This window comes from Macaca fascicularis, chromosome 1 (genome assembly GCF_037993035.2).
Source record: "Macaca fascicularis isolate 582-1 chromosome 1, T2T-MFA8v1.1".
Lineage (NCBI taxonomy): Eukaryota > Metazoa > Chordata > Mammalia > Primates > Cercopithecidae > Macaca > Macaca fascicularis.
Window position 1 is genome coordinate 59,472,229 of NC_088375.1, and position 23,771 is coordinate 59,495,999.

The 23,771-nt window shown below is 45.7% G+C and overlaps 1 protein-coding gene across 13 annotated transcripts in view; it reads left to right on the forward strand.

The window, feature by feature from the left end:
• The window catches only part of NAV1 (neuron navigator 1), a 280,412-nt gene that overhangs the window by 193,302 nt on the left and 63,339 nt on the right, over positions 1 to 23,771 (forward strand). For 3 of the 13 annotated variants that reach the window (XM_015447966.4, XM_074032475.1, XM_074032477.1), the window contains exon 1: positions 5,513 to 5,688. The exons of 8 other annotated variants lie outside the window; for them this stretch is intronic. In XM_015447966.4, the coding sequence (XP_015303452.1) occupies positions 5,636 to 5,688 (53 nt within the window). In that variant the 5' untranslated portion in view covers positions 5,513 to 5,635. Of the gene's footprint in view, positions 1 to 5,192; positions 5,457 to 5,512; positions 5,689 to 23,771 lie in introns of those variants that run through there. 2 more of the 13 variants (XM_074032483.1, XM_074032489.1) reach the window with 1 other exon arrangement.

Below are 23,771 nucleotides of genomic sequence, written 5' to 3' on the forward strand. Positions count from 1 at the left end.
AAAAAAGAAGAAGAAGAGGAAGAAGAAGAGAGGAGGAGGAGGAAGAAGAAGAAGGAGAAGAAGAAGAGGAAGAAGAAGAAGGAGAAGAAGAAGAGGAAGAAGAAGAAGAGAAGAAGGAAGAGGAAGAAGAAGATCATTTACAGTACTTTCTCAATACATTGTATGAGGTGTCATTTCTGTTTCACAGATATATGGGATCCAAATTAGCAATGGATCCCATTGCTATGGGATCCCATTTGGCAATGGAGTGCAGTGGAATGGGTGCTTAAGCTGATCTGAAATGATTGCTCCTGGCCTCTTGAGGTGGAGGGTTTGTATACATGCATACACACACACACACTCACACACACCCTGGCATCTGCCCAGTGACCCCGGGTGAGGGTCCGTCAGGCCCTTACTGGAGAGGCAGCCCCTCTCCCCTACCCCTTCCTATGGTCCTCTGTCTCATGTTCTCAGAAGCACACAAAGCCACTGATGTGTTGGGATACTGGAAGCAGGATAATCAGCTAGGACTACTGAGACGGTAGCTCACTATGCAAGATGTGGAGGGTCTACCCTCTCTCCTGCCCCTCCCAACTGTGGGGGTGGTGAGAAAGTCAGGTCTCCTTGAAGTTTATATAAATATTTGTTGAACAGTAACACAGCTGGGACCAGGACCCCTTCCTCCAGCTGGCTGACTTGCTACCCCAGAGAAATCTCAGCTGAGATTAGGGCTGAGCTTTGGAACACTCCACTGTGCATCTGTTGACTCCCAGTGACCCCAGTTCAAATTCTCCCATCTACCTTCCAAACCTGTCCATCTGAGCCCCACACTAGCCCCAGGGAGGGAGTGGCAAGAAGTGGTGCCACTGACTAGTGAAAAGAAGCCTGCCCCAGGAATCAAGACACCTGAGTTGTGTGGAGGGGTCTTGAGCTAGTCACTTGCCCTGTCTGGGCCTAATTTTCTCCTCTGTGAAAATGAGGGGTTTGAACTAGATGCTCTCTAAAGTCCTTTTTGGCTCGAACGTTCTGGATTTTCTGACCACATGAACTGGGTCTGATCCAGGGTACCTGGCATTTCCTGTAGGAAGGGCCTGGAGATTGAGGAGGAAAGACAGCAGTCATGCTGGTCCAGGAAAGGAGAGAAGCTCCCCACCCTCATGCATGAGGAACTCTGGAAGACACAGGCATTGCTAATGGTAAAGAAATCCATTGCCTGGACCTGGACCCAAGTCATTGTGGCTTCTAAACCTGTGGCCAAACTAGGCCACTCTATTATTAATCTTTCTTGCTGTTAATGTTCTAAAGCAAGTATAATAATACCTGCTTAGGTTGTCTGAGAATAGAATAAACTCATAGACGTGAATATGCTTTGAAAACTTCTGCTACACAGAGACTGGAAATTATTTTCCTAGACAGCTGTCAAGGTCATGACAGATGATTCCCTCAGGATTCAGTTGGGTCAATGGGGCATCTGAGAGTAGGTTTTTGAAAGCTGGGATTAAGGATGTGGCCAGGTAATTCCCCATTGATCCTGCCACAGTATGGAAAGGGTTAATTCACTGAAGTCCCTCTCCCAATTCCTTTCTCTTTCCTTTCCCTGCCCCCCACTCTGATTTAATTCTTTCTCTTTTTAATCACTCTGCTATAAAATGCCCATTGTCCTGCCTCTGCTATTATGCTATCAACCAGGCCTGGCTAGGATGCAGAGGAGTCACAGGCCCAGCTGTCACCCACAGGCCCAGGGGGACGTTCTCTGACTGGCCAAAACTTGTGCAAGGACGGGCTTTTCCGTCTAAGGAATGAAATAGCCTCATGATTGATGGGAACAAGAAGACATGAGGGCAGGTCAGTGGACAGAGTTATGGATACCTACCTTGGGACCCTAATCCCCTCAAGGGTCTCATTTCTGGGGCTCACCAGGAAATCGGTATGTGATCAGGCTCCAGACAGGTGACCCTGGAACCCAGAAACCCTCAGGCAAGTGACACTGGAATTCAGAGCACACCAAACTGCCTCTCAAGTCTTTCCCTTTTCTTCTTACCCCATTCTAAACAACCACATCAGCCTCTGAGATTATTTTCCAGGAGACAAGAAGAGCCTCCCATAAACTATCTTTCGATGTCTCTGTTGGAAATGAAACTTTAGCCAAAAGAACCTTGGGCCTCAGCCAAGGTGACTCCAGAGATCCTTCTAGGTGGGGAAGGTGTGGGAAGGAAGAGGGAATTACGCCCTCCCAGGAATCTGGCTGAGGGACCTCATGCATATTAGTCTGCGTTCTGCCCTCTGCTTTGGACATTTCCTGGACTTTCTATGCCTCAGTTTCCCCCTTGTAAAGAGCTGCTGTGAGAGTGCTGGCATGGGAGACAAATGAGATCATGGCTCCTAAGGGCTCTTTGAAGAGAAGCCCCACAGGAGCACAGAGGAAGCCTATGTGAGGTAGATAGGCCTTTTTCCTCTCTCCCTCTTTGGCTGGGTTTTCTTTCTGGACAAGTGCCTGACTCCCAGCTCCCTTTCAGCAGGTGTCATCCCCTCTACCATGTGTCCCTCAGCTGCCCCCAACTCCCTGCGCCCCAGGCTACAGTCATGCTCACAGTCACCCCTGCATTGCCCGTCCCCCATACCCCATCCCCACTGTAGTCAAGGCAACTGTGCCACCATATCCCTTCCACTCTGCCACACCCTCATGACAGGCAAGGAAGGTCAGGGCCCCTTCAAGCACGGGAGCTCCCCATTGACAGGGGAGGCTGTGTTTTCATATTTTCACAAAAAACTCCCAGACAGCATTTCTCTTCAGTGCTGCTGCCTATTACCCAAAGTGCCTTGACCTGTGGACTGAAAATAGCAAGTGCTAATTTGCATGTTATTTATTTAAGTAGCAATGCTTCTGGGATCCTGCTCTTTCCCCTATAAAAGCCCACAATAACCTCCACCAAGCAGTAAGGTAGACACTACTGTGGGACTTACCCTCCTCATCAAGAAGGAAACAGGAACCTATAGCAGGAACCTCGCCTTCTGTTGGGTTCTGGCATCTCAGGAATCAGTCCCAAGAAGGAGGTGGTGTACAGACCCTATACCCCAGAATGCTCAGTGGGGACTCAGCTGACAGCCTCTGCCCTGAGCTGAGCTACTGGCTGAGACTTATTCTCTTTATGATCTGCTCCTCCAGTCCCTGTGTGAGGTGAAACACAGTGGGAGGAGGGTGGGAGGGTGGGCAGGCCTCCAGGTATGAGGATGAGGGATCAAGCCACATGGTCTCTGGGGGGCTGCGAGGGAATGTTCAGGAACAGCTCAGCTCCATGCACAAGACCCCTGCCCCTCCAAGTAAACCCCTATGTCTACCCCTTCCAGGCCTCAGATCTCCCTCCTTCCAGGCCCTGCTGAGAAAACCACAAAGGAGGAAACCTTATGGAAAGCTTACAGCTAGATCTGGAGAAAAACATCCCCTGCTGATGACATTCCTTTGGCTGAGACAAAGTCATTTTATTCAGGATTCCATGTTGGCTGAGGCTAAAGAGAATCCCTTATGGCACGTCACTATAAGCTGTTCCCCAGATGACCCAGGCCAGCTCCAGCACAGCTGCATGGACAGAGCCTCCCTAGAGAACTCACTGTGCTCACCCTGTTTTGGGTGGTGGTGAGGATGGGAGGCTCAGGACATTATCAGAACAGGAGAGCCAGGATAGGGTTTGGCCAGGGACATCATCCTGGAATGAAATGGAAGAATATGTGAGAGGACCATCTGCCTTGCTCTGATTCCCCCTCAGAGCTGGTCTGCTTGGGAGCTGGTGCATCTTTTCTAAGTCTTACCACCTAAACCACTTAGACAGAGTAAAGGGAATAAAAGTCTGTCTATCCCCTATGCTAGGGGGAAGTCTGAGGAATTGGTGCTAGGATCACTGCAGCCCTTTACTCCCCTTTGATCAAGCATATTTGGAAAACTTGGCCACAATATGCAACCTCAGAAACAAAGACCCTTCCTCCAACTTAAACTGTTCCATTCTCCGGAAACGGAGATCCCTCTGCTGAGGTTTTCCGCCCTCTAAGAACTGTGGTTCATCACCCCAGAGCTGCAGCCCCAGGTCAGTGGCATTGGGTAGCTAGAGTAGTAGGGGCAGATGGGCTGTCCAGTTACCCAAAGTTCATTGACCTGTGGGCTGAAAATAGTAGGGGCAGCCTGCATTGCTGGAGGGCTTGGGAAAGGACTATTCCTAGGACTCAAAGCACCACCCAGACCTCTTTAAAGGCAGTGAGAGCGAGGAGGAGGAGTTCAGGAGTGCAAACCTCTCCCTTAACATCTGTAAAAACCGAGGCCTGGAAAGATAGGCCTAAGAAAACACATGTGACCTGGATCTGTATGTGTGGCTCAGTCACATCCAACGGCCCAAACACTAGAGACTACTGCTCTGTGGTCCCAAGTCATCTTAGTTCAGCACATTAGGGGGCTTTAAAAAATTGCTGCTGTTGTTTTTGTCGCTTAAAGAAACTGCAGGTATAATTTGTCCATCTCTAAAATGTAGGCTTCCCAGTTTGCCCAGTTCACATTGGGATTGGGACCCAACCATAGACACTTAACCCCTTCCAGGAGCCAAGAGTGAGAACTGGAGGAAGCAAGGGTGAGGGCAGCAGGCTAATTCCCCGACAGGGCTCCTTTCTGTGGAACCAAGAGAGTGAAGTTACCAGGAGGACCCTCAGTGGGGAGGAACCCAATGGGAGGGCCCTGCTACTGGATCCCACTGTTTTTTTCCTAAACAGTCAGCTGAAAATGGATCCTGGATAAAGGCACAGATCGTTGGGTGGTGTGAGCTGTTGTTTCTCTCCCACAGTCTTCCCCCAGCAAGCACACCTCACCTAATCTCTGGTCTCCTGAATGCTGGAGAGATGTTGGGCCCCACCCCCTGAGGTTGTTAGGACATCAGAAGGTCGCACCATCCTACTTGGCTCCCGGCTGCGAGCAGAAGGGTCCTGAGCCAACCTCTGGCAATATGTACCCCATCGGACCTTCGTGTCCCACCACACCCCTTCACGGACCTTGTTTTAGGCAATGCACTGACCCATGCTCCGATTTTTAGAAATTTCTAAAAGCCTGGAAAGGAGCCAGGAGGAGGCTGAGAGAAAGCCCTCTATGGAGAAGGTTCTGCCCAGGCCTCCCCAACTCCTTACCCACCCGTGCCCCAGAGAGAAGTGACTCGCTGCTCACACCCCCTCCTGCCAGTGCAGCGCGAGTAAGAGAGCCCAAGGGACCGCAGCTGGCATCCCAGGGGTTAATTCCAGAGCAGCCCAGGTGGAGGTCGAGCCCCCAGCCCCGTCGGCACCTCCAGGCTTCCGAGGCCACCGGAACGGAGGAGGCTGCGGTGGCTCTTTGTCTACCTGCTCTGGGCGTTAAAGAGCCCGCTCGCAGCCTGCATCGCTGGGGCTCGGGACAGAAGTCAGCGGCGGGGAAATGGGGCTCTGTCACTTTAAGTACAGCTGGAGCCGTAAGTACGAGCCCGGGTGGTGGGGAGAAAAGGGAGCGGAGGGCAGGCGAGGGTTCGATTTCTGACCCTCCGCGTGGCCCACAGCTCATACCTTTTCGGGTGTCCCCGGGTGTCGGGCGAGAGCGGCCCTGGGGGGCACTGGGTGCCCACCCGGTGAATGGCCGCCTGAGCCGGGGAAGATGCTTCATCTGCCTCTGCCCAGATCCGGAAGGACAGTGAATTTCCCCCGCAGGTAAGCGCCCCCACACCCCCGGCCTCACCGCCAGACCGCAGAGCTGGGGTCGGGTTTGTGGCACCCCCCGCCCAGCCACAGCCCCCTAGTTCCGCCGCAGCTGCAGTCTCGGGGCAGTGGGTGTGGGGTCCGCAAGAAGGAGGGTCTTGGCCGCGCTCGCTTTTCCGCCAGAGAGAGGAGTGCCTGCGCCGCCGGAGCCTCCGAGCTCCTGGACGTTTGGCTTTTGGGCATTTGGGGCTGGGAGTGAGTGTGTGGAAGGCTCTAGGGAGGGGAAAGGGAAGGAAAGGAGCTTAGGCGCCCAGGAGACCTGGACGGAGCTGAGACAATAGCGCAACTTGATTGAACTTCGATGGTTGCGGCTGTGGCGCCTGGGGGCTCGGGCTGTGAGGGTCGGGGGTCCTGGGGACCAGGCGGGTGGAAGGAGGAGGGGCTTGCAGCCCCAGGGCGGCCCTGCCAAGGTCACCCTAGTTCCGGAAGCTCCGGGGGTCGTCCTGGGGTTAAAGGAGGTGGTGGGAGGCGGAAGGATGAAACGGGAGGGACGGGACATTGAATTTGTGACCATACTGCTGGCTGAATTCCTCCGAGAGAGAGTGAAGCCTGGTACTCTACCCTGGGAAGGGGTGAGCCAGGCAATTTGGGGAGACGCACAGTGAGGGACTGGTCTTGTAAGGTGAGGGCAAGGCACAGAGGCTCCTTCATAAAGGGGAAGTGAGTGTAACCACAGCTGGCCCTGGGACTCTCTGAGCTGACTTGGAAACTGCACTTCCAAGGGAGAATTAGGAAATTCCACGGGCCTGAGAAAGGGGGCTGGGGTTTCTGTTTTTTTTCAGGGGGGTGGGCAGGGGAGGCTTCCCACCTCACTATTCTCATTCCATATACACACTCCTTCCCCTCAGCCTCCCGCAGACCTGGGAAGTTGGAGGCTGGGCCCTATGCCTGGTGCTGTGGCCACTCCCACCTCAAACCTCACACAACCCGGACCTGCACCCTGTAACATGCGCCTGCTTCCTCATATTGCCTGGAAGGGAGCCCCAACTACCTTCCAGGGGCTCAGTTGCAACTGTGCACACAAAGGTCTAGGGGAAAAGCAAAGCATTGGGCAAGGCCTGAAAAGAGAGGCATCTTCTGCCTCCGTTCCTGCCCTGTAAAACCGTGGGCACCAGGAGCCCCTTGGAAGCCAGAGGCCCGCTGACCCCAAACTTTTTCCCCCTACCATAGCATGACAGAATGCAGCCCTGCAGCCCCTGGAATGTGACTTGGGTCCTTGGGGTCACTTTGCCAAAATGACTGGTAGGTATGGTGGTGTCATAAAAGGAACCAGTTTATGAGCAGAGAATAGACCCATGTAGGGACTTCAGGTGAGATCCTGGGCTGAGTCCTGGACAGCTCACAGGGTCCTGGAGAAGGCGAAGGGAAGGAACTATTCATAACCTCCTCTCTTTCCTCCACCTCTGCCACCCCAACTAGAGCCTACTTCAGATTCACATAGGGTGTGCCCAAGGAAAATTATAATTGCCACCCAAACAATATTTGCACTGCTTCTACTCTTAAATTCTTTGCTTCCCCAATGCCTAGAGGGTGTGCAAGTCCTCTAAGTGACCCCAATGCTCTTTCTCTGAGCCTATCATTCTTTCCTTCCTACTCAACAGCCTTTTCTAGGTTACCCCATTCTTTCTTTTGAATTGATATTCTCCCTGCCTCCTTCCTCTACCCAACTCCATCTCAGGGGAACCTGCCCTTATAAAGAGAGCTTAGTGCCCTATCCTGGGGCCATAGCTATTGAATACTCACCTACCTCCTTACCAGAAACAGACTTCTGGGCAGGTGTGCCAGGGCAGGTACCTGTCTGCCATAGCCCAGGTTGAGGGGCAGGTCATGTTACACCTACCCAGCCTGCTAGGGTGGAGCTGGGTTAGGCCTGTGGTTTCCTTTCCATCCAAGCCCAAGACTTTCAGGCCAATTGCTCTTGGTAGGCAAGGAGACAGGGGATGTTGTAAAGTGGAGGTTATTCCTCAAATTGCCACACTTCACATATAAAGTTTAACTAGCCTGGCTCCACTCCACAGAGGGAGAGCTTAGCCCAAGCCTTTGCTCTAGGGAGGGCTCAAAACTTTCCCTGTAAATGATGTTTCGCTGAGGCCAGCAGGGATCAAAGAGATGCTTACCCTCCAGGATCAGGTTTCCCTTAAACTCCAAAGGAGGCAGCACTGGGAAGATGTGAGGGTATCTGGGTGAATGACTTAATTGGCCCTCAGGTATCTCCATGACCAGCTTTTGATGAGTGAGCCGTGATCAGTCCATGGCCTCTTCATTGTTTCAGAGCAGATGTCTTTCTTGTCTGGATGCCTGGGATTCTTCCATCTATTGTGGAAGACTGTGCCCACAAGCACTGTTCTTGTGTGTCTCAAACATTATGGTCTCTCCTGGAGACTCCCTCTCTTCCTGTCTCAGCAAACACTGTCCTTCAGTGTCTTCCAAGCAGGAAGTCCAGGCATCTATCCCATTCAGCACTCCTAGACTCCCTCCTGGAAAGAACCCTTAGCTAGAGCCTGGGGATCAGTGGGAACAAGACTTGTTCACTACAGTTGCCTGACTCAACCCACAGAGACTCCCTGGGGCAGAGGGCTTCGGCTTGGCACAAACTCAGCCTCTGTGAGAGGACAGAATGCCTAGGGACAGCCAAGCCAACGAGCTGCCTCTCGTTAGAGGGTTTTATGGGGCTAGGCACGCACACCACAGGCAAACCACACTTGCTGGATTAACCTCTTCCTGCAAAGCCCCTGCCCTGAGCTTGGGAGGAATGAGGGGGGGACTTAATGAGCAGAAGGCATCTTAATAGGGGGGACAGTCCGTGTCTAACATCTCAGCTAATCACCTTTTCTCATTTTAACATGAGGCTGTAAAACACAACCTGTACTAAGTGCTTTGTAACCATTTTTCCATTTAATCTTCACAATAACCATGTGAGGTATATATTATTATCATCCCATTTCACAGTTGAAGAAACTGAGGCACAGGGAGGTTAAGTAAACATACTAAAGATCACAGTAGTGGGATTTGTCCTCATACCTAGGTCTGTCTGACTCTAAAGCCAACCCCTAACTACTATGCTATAAGGAGACTATTCCTACCAATACCAATTGAGGTCCCAGGAATACTAAATGCTGAAGATGCAGAAGTTGAGAGTAATTGGTGGCCTCAGCAAAGGTTTGGAGTTGGCCCGGGGCTGTAGTTGGAATGAAGTGAAGATTATAATTGCCACCCAACCAGTGGGGAGTGGGAAGATTACTAAACTTGGAGTCAGCTGACCTGATTTAGAACTCACTCCACTACTAATTAGCTTTGTGACCTTACAGAGATTGCATAGCCTCTAGCCTCAGTTTTCCTCTCTAAAAAATGGGCATAGCTCCTGATTGATCTACCTTACTAGGATGAAATGACAATGAGAAAACATGAAGAGCACAATGCTTTAAACATGTGGGCTTTGATAAGTGAAATTATGACCACGTGAAGTCATTCCCAGAAGCAAGAGTCTCTCCCAAATTCTTTAGATTGTTTTTTTAGCATCTTTTCTTCCGTCTTACTAGGACTCCAATGAGGATGCCTGTGAGTATAATACATGGAACAGTTCCCAGCTTAGAATATATCTCTAATTTTTGCTTAAATTCTTCGTTGCCCATCTTCAGGTTTCTATTCAGTCCAAATTCTATGCTAATGAGGATGGCATATTTATACATTCCTGGTTTGGATAGCAATTTACATAAAAATAGACCACTTTTTAAAACTTAAAAGATGATTTTTTAAAACGCAATTTTGTTCATTTAACCTTTCCTCCCTGACGACTTTGTGCCAGCCACTATGCTGGGTGCTGGAGAAACAAACAGAACCCTAAGAAACTGACCTCTACTTATTCATTCATTCATTCATTCATTCATTCATTCATTCATTCATTCAACAAACTCTAGTGAGCACTTCCCAGATGCCAGGCAAAGTTCTGGGTACTGGGGATAGAATAGTGAGCAGTAAGGCAGACCATAGTCCCTGCATTTAGGACCTATGTTTTCTTGCAATGAAAACAGATCAATCAATGTTAGCAAATACTTTAAATATATTATTTCAACCCATGAGAAATGTGAGAGGGGATAATGCAGGAGGATGTAGTCTGGTGGAGGAGGCAGAAGGCAGCAAGTAACTGTGATACCAGGTCATACGTGCAGTAACTGAAAGCCAAGCAAGCAGGCGCCATACTTTGAGTGGCCCTGGAGAGCTTCCTAGAGGAGGCAGCATTTTCTTTAGCGCTTTGAAGAGAAACTAAGAGTTTTCCCGAGGGACAAGAGCTTGAGGAAAAATGGGGAAGTTTTTCCCAACTGAGAGGTTCTGTGTCATCTTCCAACTTCTCTGCCTAGACCCACCATCACTGTGCCTTCATCAGTCACACAGACTTCATATCTAAGACAGAATCCTCTGAGACAAACAACTGAATGAATTTTTCACTGCTGTCTGGAGGAATCCTATCTGGAGGTCTTTGATAGTGTCACTGACTTGTTTCCTCTGGACCTGGGTGTCAGTGTCAGCTCATGTTTAGTTCATGGAATAACAGACTGTCCTTAGGCTGTCCTTGCCCTTGCCCTTTCCATCGAAGCAGAATCGAATAATTCTACACTTGTGGAGCATGTGTAGGATGTGAGAATTCATCCTCAGCCTAACTTTCTTGGGATGCTTCAGGAATTTCCTAGAAATGCTCAATTCTTGGACATTTACATCTTAGGAAGCCTTTATCCCATAAAGGCTCTGACTCATGATTGGGTAAGAAATATTGAAAAAGAAAGAATATCAAATATCCATGCATATGTACACACATATACAACAGCCTGGCCACTGGTCCTTAAGTATTGAGCATAATCAAGGAATGCTTGATATAACCCATGGACTTACAAAGGATATACAGCAAGTATGAATTTTCTCACGAACCAGTTTTCCTACTTAGTGTGTTGTTGCAGGTGCCATTTGAATAATGGATGAGTTATTCAAAAGAGGGGAGAAGAGGAAAGTTGTGTATCCACTTCTGATTTCCTGGGTACCAAGCTGGGTGCTTTATAGGTGTTTTCTTTGTTACCTTATTTACTCTGCCAGCTGCCCTGAAAGGCTAATGGTGACGTGACCATTTTTCTGATGCGCACATATGTTCAGGGAGGGAAAGTGCCTGTCCTAAGTCAGTCAGTAAGTAGTGGAGCAGAAATTCAAACCCAGCTCTGGCTGGCTATACAGCCATTCCTCCCTAGACTAAATGTAAATCTAAAGAGCTGGGTACTTTCTACAAGCTTGAAAATCAAGTTTCTTTTGGGATGGTCATTTCCTAGAAAGAAGAGCTGCTAATGAGGCTCCCCAGCCTTCAGGGAAGTTACTTTTATTGTATTTATTTATTTTGAGAGGGTCTGGCTTTGTCACTCATGTTAGAGTTCAGTGGCGCGATCACCGTTCATTGCCACCTCTGCCTTCCAGCCTCAAGCAATCCTCCCACCTCAGCCTCCAAGCAGCTGGGACTGCAGGTGCATGCCACCACGCTCAGCTATTTTTTTTTTTTTTGTAGAGGCAGGGTTTCGCCATGTTGTCCAGGCTGTTCTCTAACTCCTGGGCTCAAGCAATCCACCCATCTCAGCCTCCGAAACTGCTGGGACTACAGGTGTGAGCCACCATGCCTTGCCTTGCTTTTAGACATATCTATATATATTTTCCCCATATTTACTCACCATATGGTGATAGTTTTGTCCAATTATAAGTTTCTAGGGGCTAGGGGATTTTATCCAAGTGTTGTATATGTGGAACTTAGTAATGATCTTTTGATGATAACAAAAAATAGCTGATAGGATACCATTGTAAGAACTAATATAGCAGTGCAGCTTTGGACATACCATATTTATGTTGTATCATGTCACACACAAAGCCCTTCCGATTAGGTTAAATCATGTCACCTGAAACATAACAGGTACATAAAATGGAAGCAAATCCACCAGCAAGTATTTATTCATTGCCTATTATGTGCCAAGAAATTCTGTTAATCACTAAAAACATAACAAAAGACAACCTATTCCAATCCACACTATGATTAACTTGTAATAGAATTGGGTATTTAACAGTTATTGGGGAATAACAGTAGCTGGAAATAGGAAGTAAGCAAGTCAGAAATGTAAAGGAAGATTTATGCCCAGGTCAAGGAGCAGCACATTAGGAGGGCAGTGAGTGTGGGAAACTCACGGAAGTTCAAATGTAGACTGCATTGAAATTTGGAGAGAATGACTAGGTCCAGTGTCTCATGCCTGTAATCCCAGCACTTTGGGAGGCTGAGGCAGGTGGATCGCTTGAGCCTAGGAGTTCAAGACCAGCCTGGGAAACATGGGGAAACCTCCATCTCTACAAAAAAATACAAAAAATTAGCCAAACAAAAAATTAGTTCCAGCTACTCGGGAGGCTGAGGTGGGAGGGTCACTTGGGCCCAGGAGGTCGAGGCTGCAGTGAGCTCTAATCATGCCAGCGCACTCCAGCCTGTGTGACCCTGTCTCAAAAAAATAAAAATGAAGAAATTTGGAGACACTATTCAGGAAGAAGGGAGACTTTCAGGTATGGAGGAAGAAGAAGAGCCCTGGGCCTGAGATAAATCTTGAAGAGAATTGATGGGGCAGTGGATCAATAGGTAATGTATAAAGAAATTGGAACATATGGCCCATCCCACTCTGTCATCTTTACCATCCTCCTGGGCCCCCATTCTTGGGACTGTGCAAGCAGTTGCCCCAGTGCGCACACACATGGTCCTGCCTGTGTGCGGGTGTGTGTGTGAAAGTGTTATTTTTTCAGGCTTGGAACATTTTCTCATGGATTATTTTAAATTCTTCTATAAGACTATACTAGACTATCAAGTTTTGATTTTGGTGATCTGCCAACTGTATGATTTTAAAAATAGGTTTTTAACAGCTTTAAAACAGAAGTAGTATTTCTGCCAGGGGGTGGAATTGTGGCTCAAAAGCCCTGAAGGAGAACACATACTTGGGATTTATTCTTGGGTGCCATGGATTTCTGGAATTTTGCCCCTAGACACAGTGGCGAAGACAGCAGAGGGTGTTCCAGGGTACACATCCTAGACCCTGCTCCTATTTATTCCCTCTGATATGTGGTTGAAGGGCAGTGCTTGAGTGGATAATCAGATCCCTGGAAATGGATGCCTCACTCTTGTCTGGAAAAAGTTCCCTAATGAAATCTCTTGTTTACATTATGCTACACATTCATGTTCTGGAAGTTTCTGCCATTTCTTCCCATTTCCTATATTATATATGTATTTGGTGCCCATAATTTGTACTGTTTTTCCCCCATTTAAGCTTCTCTCTTCATAAGTTCTAGGTAAACATCCTTGTAGTTTCCAGGTCCTGGGTTGCCAACTCAGATTCCTGTGCCAGCTGTCACTGAATGCTTATCCTGGGATCCTTCTTCCAGAACCCAGAGCTCCTTATGGCAACCCCACCGGAGTGGGTCCCCAATATATGGGATTCATGCCTAACAACTTTGCAGATGCCTTCTAGGCTAGTGTTGAGCTGGTCCTGGGGAAGATTGTTGATTGCCTTCCCTGGAAAGGCAGCTCTCTGAGAAAACTTCATAAAGACTACTCTTCTCAGTGCTCATAATGTGTTTTGGAATTATTACCTTTGCAGTATATGAGCAGTATGTTAATTTATTAATTTTCCTTGTCCCATTAAAAGGGTCCTCCTCTCACTCTTATGAATTCAGTGTGAAGGAGGAGGTATATGTAATAACACCAGCTTTTCACGTGGTTTATAGCAATTGCTTTCATCTTTTATGGGTGCATCTCATGTTTGCCATGATATTTCAAGTTGTTTCTTTTTTGGGGTTTTCACATGGAAATCCCTGGCAAAGCTGTGCTCCTCCAGCATTCGCATGTGTGGAGTGTTTAGAAAGGGAGATGGAATCTGGGCTGCTGCACTTCAGTTACCTCAGCAGGGAACCTACCAGCCTCCACCAAGCTCTACCCCTGGCCTCAGAACCTCAGGGGGCAAAAGTGGCCAGTCACGTCCTCTGTCTGAGAAACTAGCCATGAGCCTCTTGCAGGAGGGAGGAAATCATTGCTTACTCATGCGCAACCTCGTTTAGGAGCATTCCTGCTATCTGAGAAACTAATTCTGGGAATTTGCACAGAGCTATTCATTGTAAAAGCAGCTTTGATCCCCAGAGAGTCCACAAGACCCTGGAAAAAAATTTGCTTTGCCAGGGAGACAGTGGAGCCTACAGGAGCCCCCTAAAGAAGCTGGGACTCCTGGGTTTGGTGTCTGGTTTTGACATAGTAGTCTGCTCGGGTAGGGCTCTTAGCTACCCCACGTCCCTTTTATAAAGTTGAACTAAGACTCTCTCTGGCCCAGTGCGGTGGCTCACGCCTGTAATCCTAGCACTTTGGGAGGCCGAGGCAGGCAGATCACTTGAGGTCAGGAGTTCGAGACCAGCCTGGCCAACATGGTGAAACCTTGTCTCTATTAAAAATACAAAAATTAGCCAGGTGTGGTGGCAGGTGCCTACAATCCCAGCTACTCAGGAGGCTGACGCAGGAGAATTGCTTGAACCTGGGAGGCGGAGGTTGTAGTGAGCTGAAATCATGCCACTGCACTCCAGCCTGGACAACAGAGTGAGACTCCATTTCAAAAAAAGAAAAAGACTCTTTCTAACCGAGAATAATTCTACCAGTGAAATAATGTCATAAAGTTAAATAATGCTGGCCATGTGATTTCAGCCCAATGAATCAGCAATAACAGTTATTAGCCTCACTTCCTCATCCCCATTTAGCAAAATATTCAGAAGTGAAGCAAAGAGAAATATATTGAAAAGCAGCAAAAGTCAGAAGGGGAGCTGTGATGATGTCTTCAGCCTTGTGAATTTCACTTTTGTCTTTCCAAAATGGTTCTGGGCATCAGATAGAGCACAGCCTTTGCACCAACTTGCTCACTGTTCCCTCTGACTGTGTGCCTTCTGCACACGGAGCACAGGTTGCCAACAGGCTACTCTCAAGTGTGCCTGCATCCTTCTGCTCCACCAATCAAGTTGAATGCTTTCCTAGAATTGCATTTGCTCCCAAACCTGTTTATGCCAGTTGAACTTGGATAATTTAATTATTACATAAATTGATGAAATACGAACATAAAAAGAAAGTTGTTTCCATAAAGACTATATTGGATGTTTCAAAAGGGAAATTGCTAGCCTGGGCAACATGGCAAGACCCAGTCTCTCCAGAAAAGAAAAAGCAAAATTAGCTAGGCATGGTGACCCATACCTGTGGTCCCAGCTACTCAGGAGGCTGAGGTTGGAGGATCACTTGAGCCTATGACATCGAGATGCACTCCAGCTGAGCAACAGAGCAATTCTGTCTCCAAAATGAAAAGAAGAGAAAAGGCATATTGCTGAGTTTTATGTAGGACTGGAAAGGTTAGAGGAGATTATAAAACTCTAGAGGATTTCGCTTTCAGATTGCTTTATGTTGTTAAAATTTTGCTCCATCTTAAAGAAACTGACACTGGACTTGATAATGCACTGTAGGTATGGGTGTGAAGACTCAAGTTGGAAAAGCAGAAGTGTATCAGGAAAAACTCTATTGGTCTTAGTACTTTGAATGACACTGAGGTTCACTGGCAACCTTCTGTGTAATTTTTTATAAGACCTACTGCTGCAAGGGTTTTACATGTAATGAATGCCTAAGGAAGGTATGAAAAGCCCTTCCCCGGAAGTCTCCCAAAGCAGAAAAACACCCATCTGCCTGGATGACTTGGTGCATCAGTGATAGGGGAGAAATGACTGAGATAAACTGTTCATGGTATGAGAGTTGACCAAGTCAGGGTGGGGAGTGGAGGAAGAGGGGCAGGTGGACTTGGTGCCTCTGCCTCCTTTTCAAACAGAGCAGCCCTGTGTTTACCTGTTTCATACATTGAGGACTTCCGGTTAAAGTGTTAGTAAAAACTATTGCTCTTCTTAAAAAAGGGCTTGCAAGCCACCAAATTAAGTCTTTTCTGTGTCTTTCTTTCTCCAAATCTGTATGAGATCTAAATAAGCTCTCCCTAAGTGAGACAGAGGACATATTTTTAGTGACCAAGTCATAGCTTGTATTTATTCATTTTCAACTCTTTGGAGTAATAATTGATGAAACTTATATTTACTCACACCTACCACTTGGTTGATGCCCAGAGGGGCTGTCACCTCCAAATCTCAGAAAGGCAGGCAGGAATTTTTGGCCCGCCTGCCTTTCTGAGATTGGAGGAGGGCTGGAGGGTGGGGTGAAGTTGTGAGGACCCCTTTACTAAATTGAAAAGTGGTCTGGATCTACCCTGTGTCAGAACAGGATGGAAGAAAGAGCAGGATGTTTTTATTTCTGTCTATTGCCTGAAGGCATCTCCTCTAGAAACAAAACCAGTTTGATTTTGATTAACTTTCTCTTCTTTAAATTTCAATCTTCCTTCTTTTGACTTCTTTAAGGATTATGCCAAAAGTCCTAGACTGATCATAAAGCCTCAGAACAGGAATTTCACTCATAGTTGCCCAAGAAAAGCATGTTAATACCAAAAGTAATTTCCTAGCCAGTCATTTCCTGTGTTCTCAAAATTGTTATTTTTCTCTAAGATATGTATCTTTAGATAACAAAAACTGTTCTGCCTTCCAACCTAGGGGAGGTGATGTGGCAGGAGGCATCTTGAGGAAAGCATATGTAAAATAACATGTCAGAGAAGCCAGGAAAAGGATTGATGTCCTGCTAAGTATATGTTTGATATCCAGCCCAGGTTGGAGCGCATTTTTAAGCACTGAAGAGATAAAGCACCTAAACATCTAATGCTGGCTTTTTCACTGATTTGTTCCACGACTGAGGGCAAATCTTCCAGCCTTAGTTTCCCCCCTTTGAAGAAGAATGAAGTTCACTGGCAGTTGAGAGGCACATAATGGGTATAAGACAGTTTAGAGAGAATGGAATTTTGTCTGAATGGAAAGTGCATCAGTAAGGATTTGATACAGAAATATGGCAATCCAAATCTCATGGGGTGTTGAAAGCAATAACCGGTTACGAAAATGGTCAGGTATTAATATTTGCAAAGCACTATAGACACTTCAATACCTGATTCTGTAAAAACTGAGTAGAACATCTGCCTTTCAAAAATGTTTGGTAAAGCTGGCATTTGCAGGTGAAGGTTTGAGAAGTTTAAATCCTTTCAGTTCCCTGTTATTCTTTCCTGCATTCATTCTTCATCTGTAAGTGGGCAGGATGTCATGCCTGGGGCATGTCATGAGTGGCTTTTTACCTTGCCTGAACACCTGTGAATGGTTTGTTTCTCTGGAATAAGATCTTTACTTCATCCACTTATTGGTTAAGAATTAAGATTCCTTTTTCTTTTCGTTCTTTTTTTGTTCAAAGCTTTGTAATAGGTGAGAGATGTGCTTACTTTCACATGCATGGAAAACTCACCCATAAAAATGAAGGTCTTTCACAATGCATTAGCTGGGTTTTCTCTCCAGTGCCGACCTTTGACCTCCATGCACAATGTGGTATTCAGCTGTCCTGTTCTCTGAAGTGAAAACCTTCAGAGTCCTCAACAAAGATATTTCACCAAGAGTAAGCAGTCCATGAACTAAATGACTTAAGATAAGAAGGCGGTTAATTCTGAAATAAAGATGAAGGCAAGAGGTCTATAAAAATTACAAAGCCCTCCAAGGCCGGATCACTGATCCCCCCCATGGTGAGGGTGACAACTCAACCTTCCTTAAGACCTGAATTAAAGAGACAAGTGAACTTTCTATTCCATGGAATTTCTAAATGGATTTCTTTGGACAAACCTGCCCAGTGTTCCTTGGTAGTATTAATAAAAAGAGTAGAGAATCTTAGTGGGGGAGGAAGCTATTCAGAATGTATGAATTAAGAGGGCCTCTTGGGAGCACTTCTTTTGAAATCCTTAACAAGCACTCTTATTCTAAGGATCTCAAGGATGTAAGCATTTATGGGCTGGTTGGCAAGAAAGAAAACTTCACAAATAACACATGGTCCCAGTCATCACCTTAGACAAAGTGCTAAGAAGGTAACGGATTACAGCTTTGCCTTTTTTTTTTTTTTAATTGCTCTCTAGAAATGTAAAGAAAGACTTAGGAACAAGCTTTGGGTGTTTAATTGTAAGGTTCGTTGAGGAGAAGGAGACAGAGAGGCGAGGTAGGGAAAAGTCATAATTTGGTTTACACCAAAAAAATCATTTCTAAGGACTGTGTTCAGAATATTTGTCTGCCAGTTGTGCAAAGACATCCAGATTTCCATGGTGTGAGGAAACTGTTCTTTACTGCATCTACCTCACAGTGGTAACTTGCAAATTTTTCCCCCATGAAGCTTTATTTTTGGAGACCACTGTAATTTACATGTTGGGACCTATTATTAACTGCTAGTTTTGTGCTGTTATTGGAAATCTTTACATTAGGAAAGAATGTGGGGGTTGTTTTGAGGGGAAAGAGGGGCTCAAATTAAAGGTTACCTTGTACAGTATCTCAGCTCTGTCTGGGATCCGAGAATGAGTTGGAAACTCACATCCCCCAAGCAGAGAAAGCTTTGGAAGGAAGCTTCCCAAAGGAAACTTCCCTGAGGAAGGGCCTTCACATATCTTAGCCGTGGCTTTTCAGAGAAAAAACCATCACATAAACACGTTTAAAATGGTCTATTTTGGAGCCACTGTGGCATACATACTGCAGTTTATCCTAGGAGACAGGATTGATGAGCCCCTGTAAGAACTACATTGCATATTTCATAAACGTAAAAAGCAGAGGCAATTGTGCCATATTAAATTTCAGCCCATAATTGGGTAACTAGAGAAGCCCCCTATTTAATTAAATTCTACTATCCACTGTATGATAGGAAAATTTGGTGACCTTATGTTTGACTGCTGTCTGGGATTGAAGAGTGGTTAAAGTTGGTATAAGAATGTGTAGTGTATCTTTCAAATGTCCTTATTAGAGAAATGGATTCTTGTAATGTTTTACCTCAATAGTGCTTCTCCAGTGATTCCTTCAAAATAACAGTGCTCAACTCGAACACCGTGTGTTTGAGTTGGCCAGGATAAATGTTTTCCACAGAAATGACAGGGCTTCAGGCTCTCAAGAAGCTCTCATCATGAGAGGTCAAACAGTTTTACACACAAACAATTCCACAGCACATTCTGCATCCTCCTTGCAATTTTTAAGCTGTGCTAGGCAAACTCTGCATAGGAGGACGTTCCAGAAACACACTGGGGGTTACATAAAGGGCTGGCTTCTGTTTGGTGGGTAAATGTGCATATGATTATTGCTGTTACACAAAAGAAGAGACCAATAAAGTCCTGATGTGACTTTCCCAACTACAGAAACCCAAGAAAACTCTTTGCCAGAAGTAGATACATTGTCATTCTGCTGGCAGATGACTACCCAAAGAAGGGGAAAGTGAAGGAAAGCTGGAATCTGGGAACTTGCAGTGGGATAAAGTTGCTTTGAAGAAAGCACTTAGCAAATGTTGTTTTTCTGTATTGCCTTCTTTCCTGCCACAGACCCTAAGATTCTCTAATCACGTCTATTCTGGGGAAAATATTTTACTATAACCCCTTGATTCGTTCAACAAGTATTTATTGAGAATCTACTCTGTGTCAGACCCTTCTACCCAACCTCTTATACCGTATGCAGGAAGATACTCTGCCATCATGTTTGCCAATGGGACAGGACTCCCAAGGGAATAGGTAGAAGAGGAACACCAGTAAGTCAAGAACCACATATAATGAAAGACCAAAGTGTAAAAGGTGGGCAGAGGAAGAAGAAGGAATCTGGATAAGCAGCAACAGAAAGAGAATGCTGTCACTGAGGCTGACAGAGGGAAGAATTTCAAGGAGTGACTGACAGTGTTAAATGCAAGACAGATGTCAGAAAGGATGAAAAAGTCCTAGTTGAATTAGCAATATAGAGATCTTTGGTAACCCTTGCCAAAGAGATTTCAGTGAAGCAGTGGAAATGAAAGCCAAGTTCCAATGAGTGGGGGAGTAAATGGGAGGTAAGGTGGAGAGGCGATGAGTGTAGTAGTTGAAAGCAGAGACAGCTGGTAGCCTACAAATGCAGGCGAAAAGTTCTCTCCATGTGGCTCACGAGTGATGAGGCAGCAGGATCAAACTAGACATAACTATCTTCTGCTCTATCTGCTTTTACCTTTTTAATCCTATGATCTATGCTAGGAAATTTTATATTTTATGTTATTTGTACCATAGAATATGATTTTATTTTGTCCTGTTATATTAACTAAACCAGTTTTTTAAAATAGGGAAATAATGTGTTTCATTCAACATGTACAATGGACCTTCCCAATAAATTAGCAATAAACCCATATACATAATTTGTCTCAAACAATGGAATTATGCTACAATGTTAAAGAATATGTAATATCAGGTATAATGTTTGAAAATGCCAGTCAGGAACAGAGGAATGACTTTAGATACTTTGAGATACAACTTTAGAGAAATTAGTGCCTTTAGACATCAGTAATAAGAATTCAGAGTAAAGACAACATGTTACTTAATATCTTGCCTTAAATATGCCCCAGTTGACATTTTATACACATTTCAACATTTTGCAGCAACACTAGAAAGAATCAACAAATACTCTCTTATTACTAAAATAACAATTAAATATTTTGCATAAAAACATTTAAAAACTTAAGATAATAGCTTATTTCCCCAGCCTGGGCAACAAATTGAGGCCCCCTCTCTATAAAAAATTTAAAAATTAGCCAGGCATGGTGGCACATGCCTGTGTTCCCAGTTACATGGGTGCCTGAGGCAAGAGGATCACTTGAGCCCAGGAGGTCAAGGCTGCAGTGAGCCATGATTACACCACTGCACTCCAGCCTGGGCAACAGACTGAGACTCTTGTCTCAAAAAAAAGAAGAAGAAAGACAAGAAGAAGAAAAGGAGGAGGAAGAAGAGGAGGAACAGGAAGAAGAGAAAGAGGAGGAGGAAGAGGAAAGATATATTTATTTTAGCTTAACTTAGTTTTTATTGTTACTTGAAAGGGCAGTAATGATTGGCTATCAACATTGGTACAGGATAGGTACTAAACTGGTTTCCATGACCGGATATAGGCTAGGAAAACTTGCATTCTTAGTTCGATTTTATTTAGAGTCTGTACGACAAGAATCATAGCAGTGTGGCTTGTGAGATTTGGCAATTAATGCACTTACACATTAGTTCCTTTATGTCTGGAAAGACCTGGAAGGTGAAAGTCATTAAAATAAACCTCCTCCTTATGCCTGACATGGAGAAGAGGCTCCTAGAAGAAAAAGCTTTAAAAAAAAGTTGTGGGCCGGGCGCGGTGGCTCACACCTGTAATCCCAGCACTTTGGAAGGCTGAGGTGGGTGGATCACAAGGTCAGGAGATGGAGACCATCCTGGCCAACATGGTGAAACCCCGTCTCTACTAAAAATACAAAAAAATTAGCTGGGCTTGGTGGTGCACGCCTGTAATCCCAGCTACTCCGGAGGCTGAGGCGGGAGAATGGCTTGAACCAGGGAGTCAGAGATTGCAGTGAGCTGTGGTTGCACCATCACACTCCAGCCTGGTGACTGAGTGAAACTCTGTCTCAAAAAAAAAGTGGTGTAGGGTGGGCAGAATAGATCCAGCATGAAAAAGTTGCCACTTAACAGTTTAATTACTACTAAGGAGCAATGTTCCAAGTAACAGACTGAAAATTAGGGGAAAAAATAAACAAATATGGGCATAATGCAGAGCCTATATAAAAATATTTAAATCTTCAGTTCTCATGTGTTTTTCTAGACTTTTTGTAGTCTGTAGCACTATAATCATATTCTCAGACATTTAAAAAGCTTAGTTCCCTGAATGCTCCATACTTCCTTGCTAATTGTGGAACAAAACCATTTTACCAACTCTTCATATTGTTTTATAGCTCCCTACAAAATAGCAACACAGGGCACGAGAAGTGTCTCAGGGTCCTCTACATTTCATAACTAAACATTTGATCTCTCTGGCCAAATAGGCTGATGATGTCCTGGGTTGCTGCCAGGTGGGGAAGACTCTGCAGTCTCCTTCATAATGCCTTAAAATCCCTACTTCCTTGCTGCTTAGCTTTTTAGTCGATATTTTGCCTTCATGTGACTCAATATGTAGAAATTCTCTGCATTTTCACCCTGAAGAAAAATTCCTTCTCCAGACCAATAGGTTTTCTTCTCCAACACATCCCACATTTTTTATACTTGCTTCTCCAGGTATCTGGAAAAGGGCAAAGAATTAATGAGCAATTCTTTTCTCTCTTTCTTTCTTTCTCCCCACTACTTTGGCTTTCTTTGCGATTGATCAGAAAATGATTCTCTCTTAGCCCCAAAAGTTTCCTTCTGTGGTCACAATAATAGTGGCAGGTCTGGCATAGGAGTATGTTAAAGTAGGCCGTCCACAAGAGCCCTACTGTTATACGGACCTATGCGGTACTTATGGTTCTAACCATCCCACAATGTCATAATGTTTGGACAAAGAAGCAATCCCCATTAACTCTCTGTTCAACAGCCTGCCCCTGCAGCTTGACTTTCGTGTGGTACATGCCATTGAACATCTGAAAAAGCAGTCTCTCCTCAAGATCTCTGAAGGCAAGAAGTTTTTAGAGGCTTCTTTCCGTTTCTTTCTTTTTTCTTTTTCTTTTTTCTTTCGACTGACTTGCTCTGTCACCCAGGCTAGAGTGGAGTGCAGTGGCACAATCCATAAATCATAGCTCACTGTAACCTCTTAACTTCTAGGCTCAAGCTGTCTTCCTTCCTCAACTTCTTGAACAGCTGGGACTATAGGTGCTCGCCACCACGCCCAGCTAATTTTTTAGTAGAGATGAGGTCTCACTAAGGCTGGTCTCGAACTCCTGGCCTCAAGCGATTCTTCTGCTTTTGCTGGAATTACAGGCATGAGCCGCTGTATTCTGCCTTCTTTCAGTTTCGATATTTGATATTCTGTCTTGATATAGATTGCACAGTATTATAGTTCATACCATACACTACATCTCCAGTGCTGTCATCAAATGACATTCCCCCAAATCAGCTGACCAGGGGCATCTGCCATTGACCTGGGAAACTATTCTGAGTTCATTTTCATCCAACAAGGCACCAGAAGGTTGACCCCAAAGCCTAAGCTTTGCGGCATCAGAGCATTGATGTCTTTGACTTGGAAGACTAACCCAAGCCTGAAAAGAAAGACAGGGCTGTCCAAAGCAAAAGCCCACTGTTGCTACCTGGCCAGCCTAGTTGCGGTGGAATGAGACATCATGAAGATGATGCAGCCGGTTCCCAGGTGGTTGTGGAAAGCTGTTGGCTGCACCCACGCATAGCATCCCTCTTGGTCCATCCAACACCCTCAAGGGCCACAGGGCCTCCTGCCCCCGTCCATATGTCTCAGTATGGTGGCCCCACTTGTGGGGACTCATCCAGCAGTTTTTTTCTTGTCCTCACCATGAGGGAGTGATGTTTGGATTCTTACCCACAAGTTGCATAGACTTCCTTAACAAAGTAACGTGTTTGGGGCCAGATAGGGTCCTTGATAAGTTTTCCTAAAGAGGAAAGATGCTAGAATGGCCAGTCCAAAGAGAGTGTCTGTCCCACCACGTGCGAAGTCAGTTAAATTATCAATAGCTGCTCTTCAGCTGACACCCTGACATCAATTTGTTTTCTTCCCATTCTACTACAGGCATGTGATGTTGACATTTTATTTGGTGGTGATCATATTTAAGGAAGTACACTGATTTGCCTTTGGAAACTGTAGGAACCAACCTGAGCAAATATGTAAGCTTTCTGTCAAGCTACATAGCCTGTCCTACATTATTCTTTTTGCTAAAGCCCTTCAGATACTTGGAGCATGTCACTCTTTCAAGCAAATTGTGTTTTAGTTTGCAGGCTTTTTGAGATCTAGGAACTAACCTAATTTCTTTTTCACAATTCTAAATCCCAAACGTCAGTAACTACTGAGGCGCAGGGTAGAAGTGACGGAGCAGACACAAATTAAATTTGACCTGG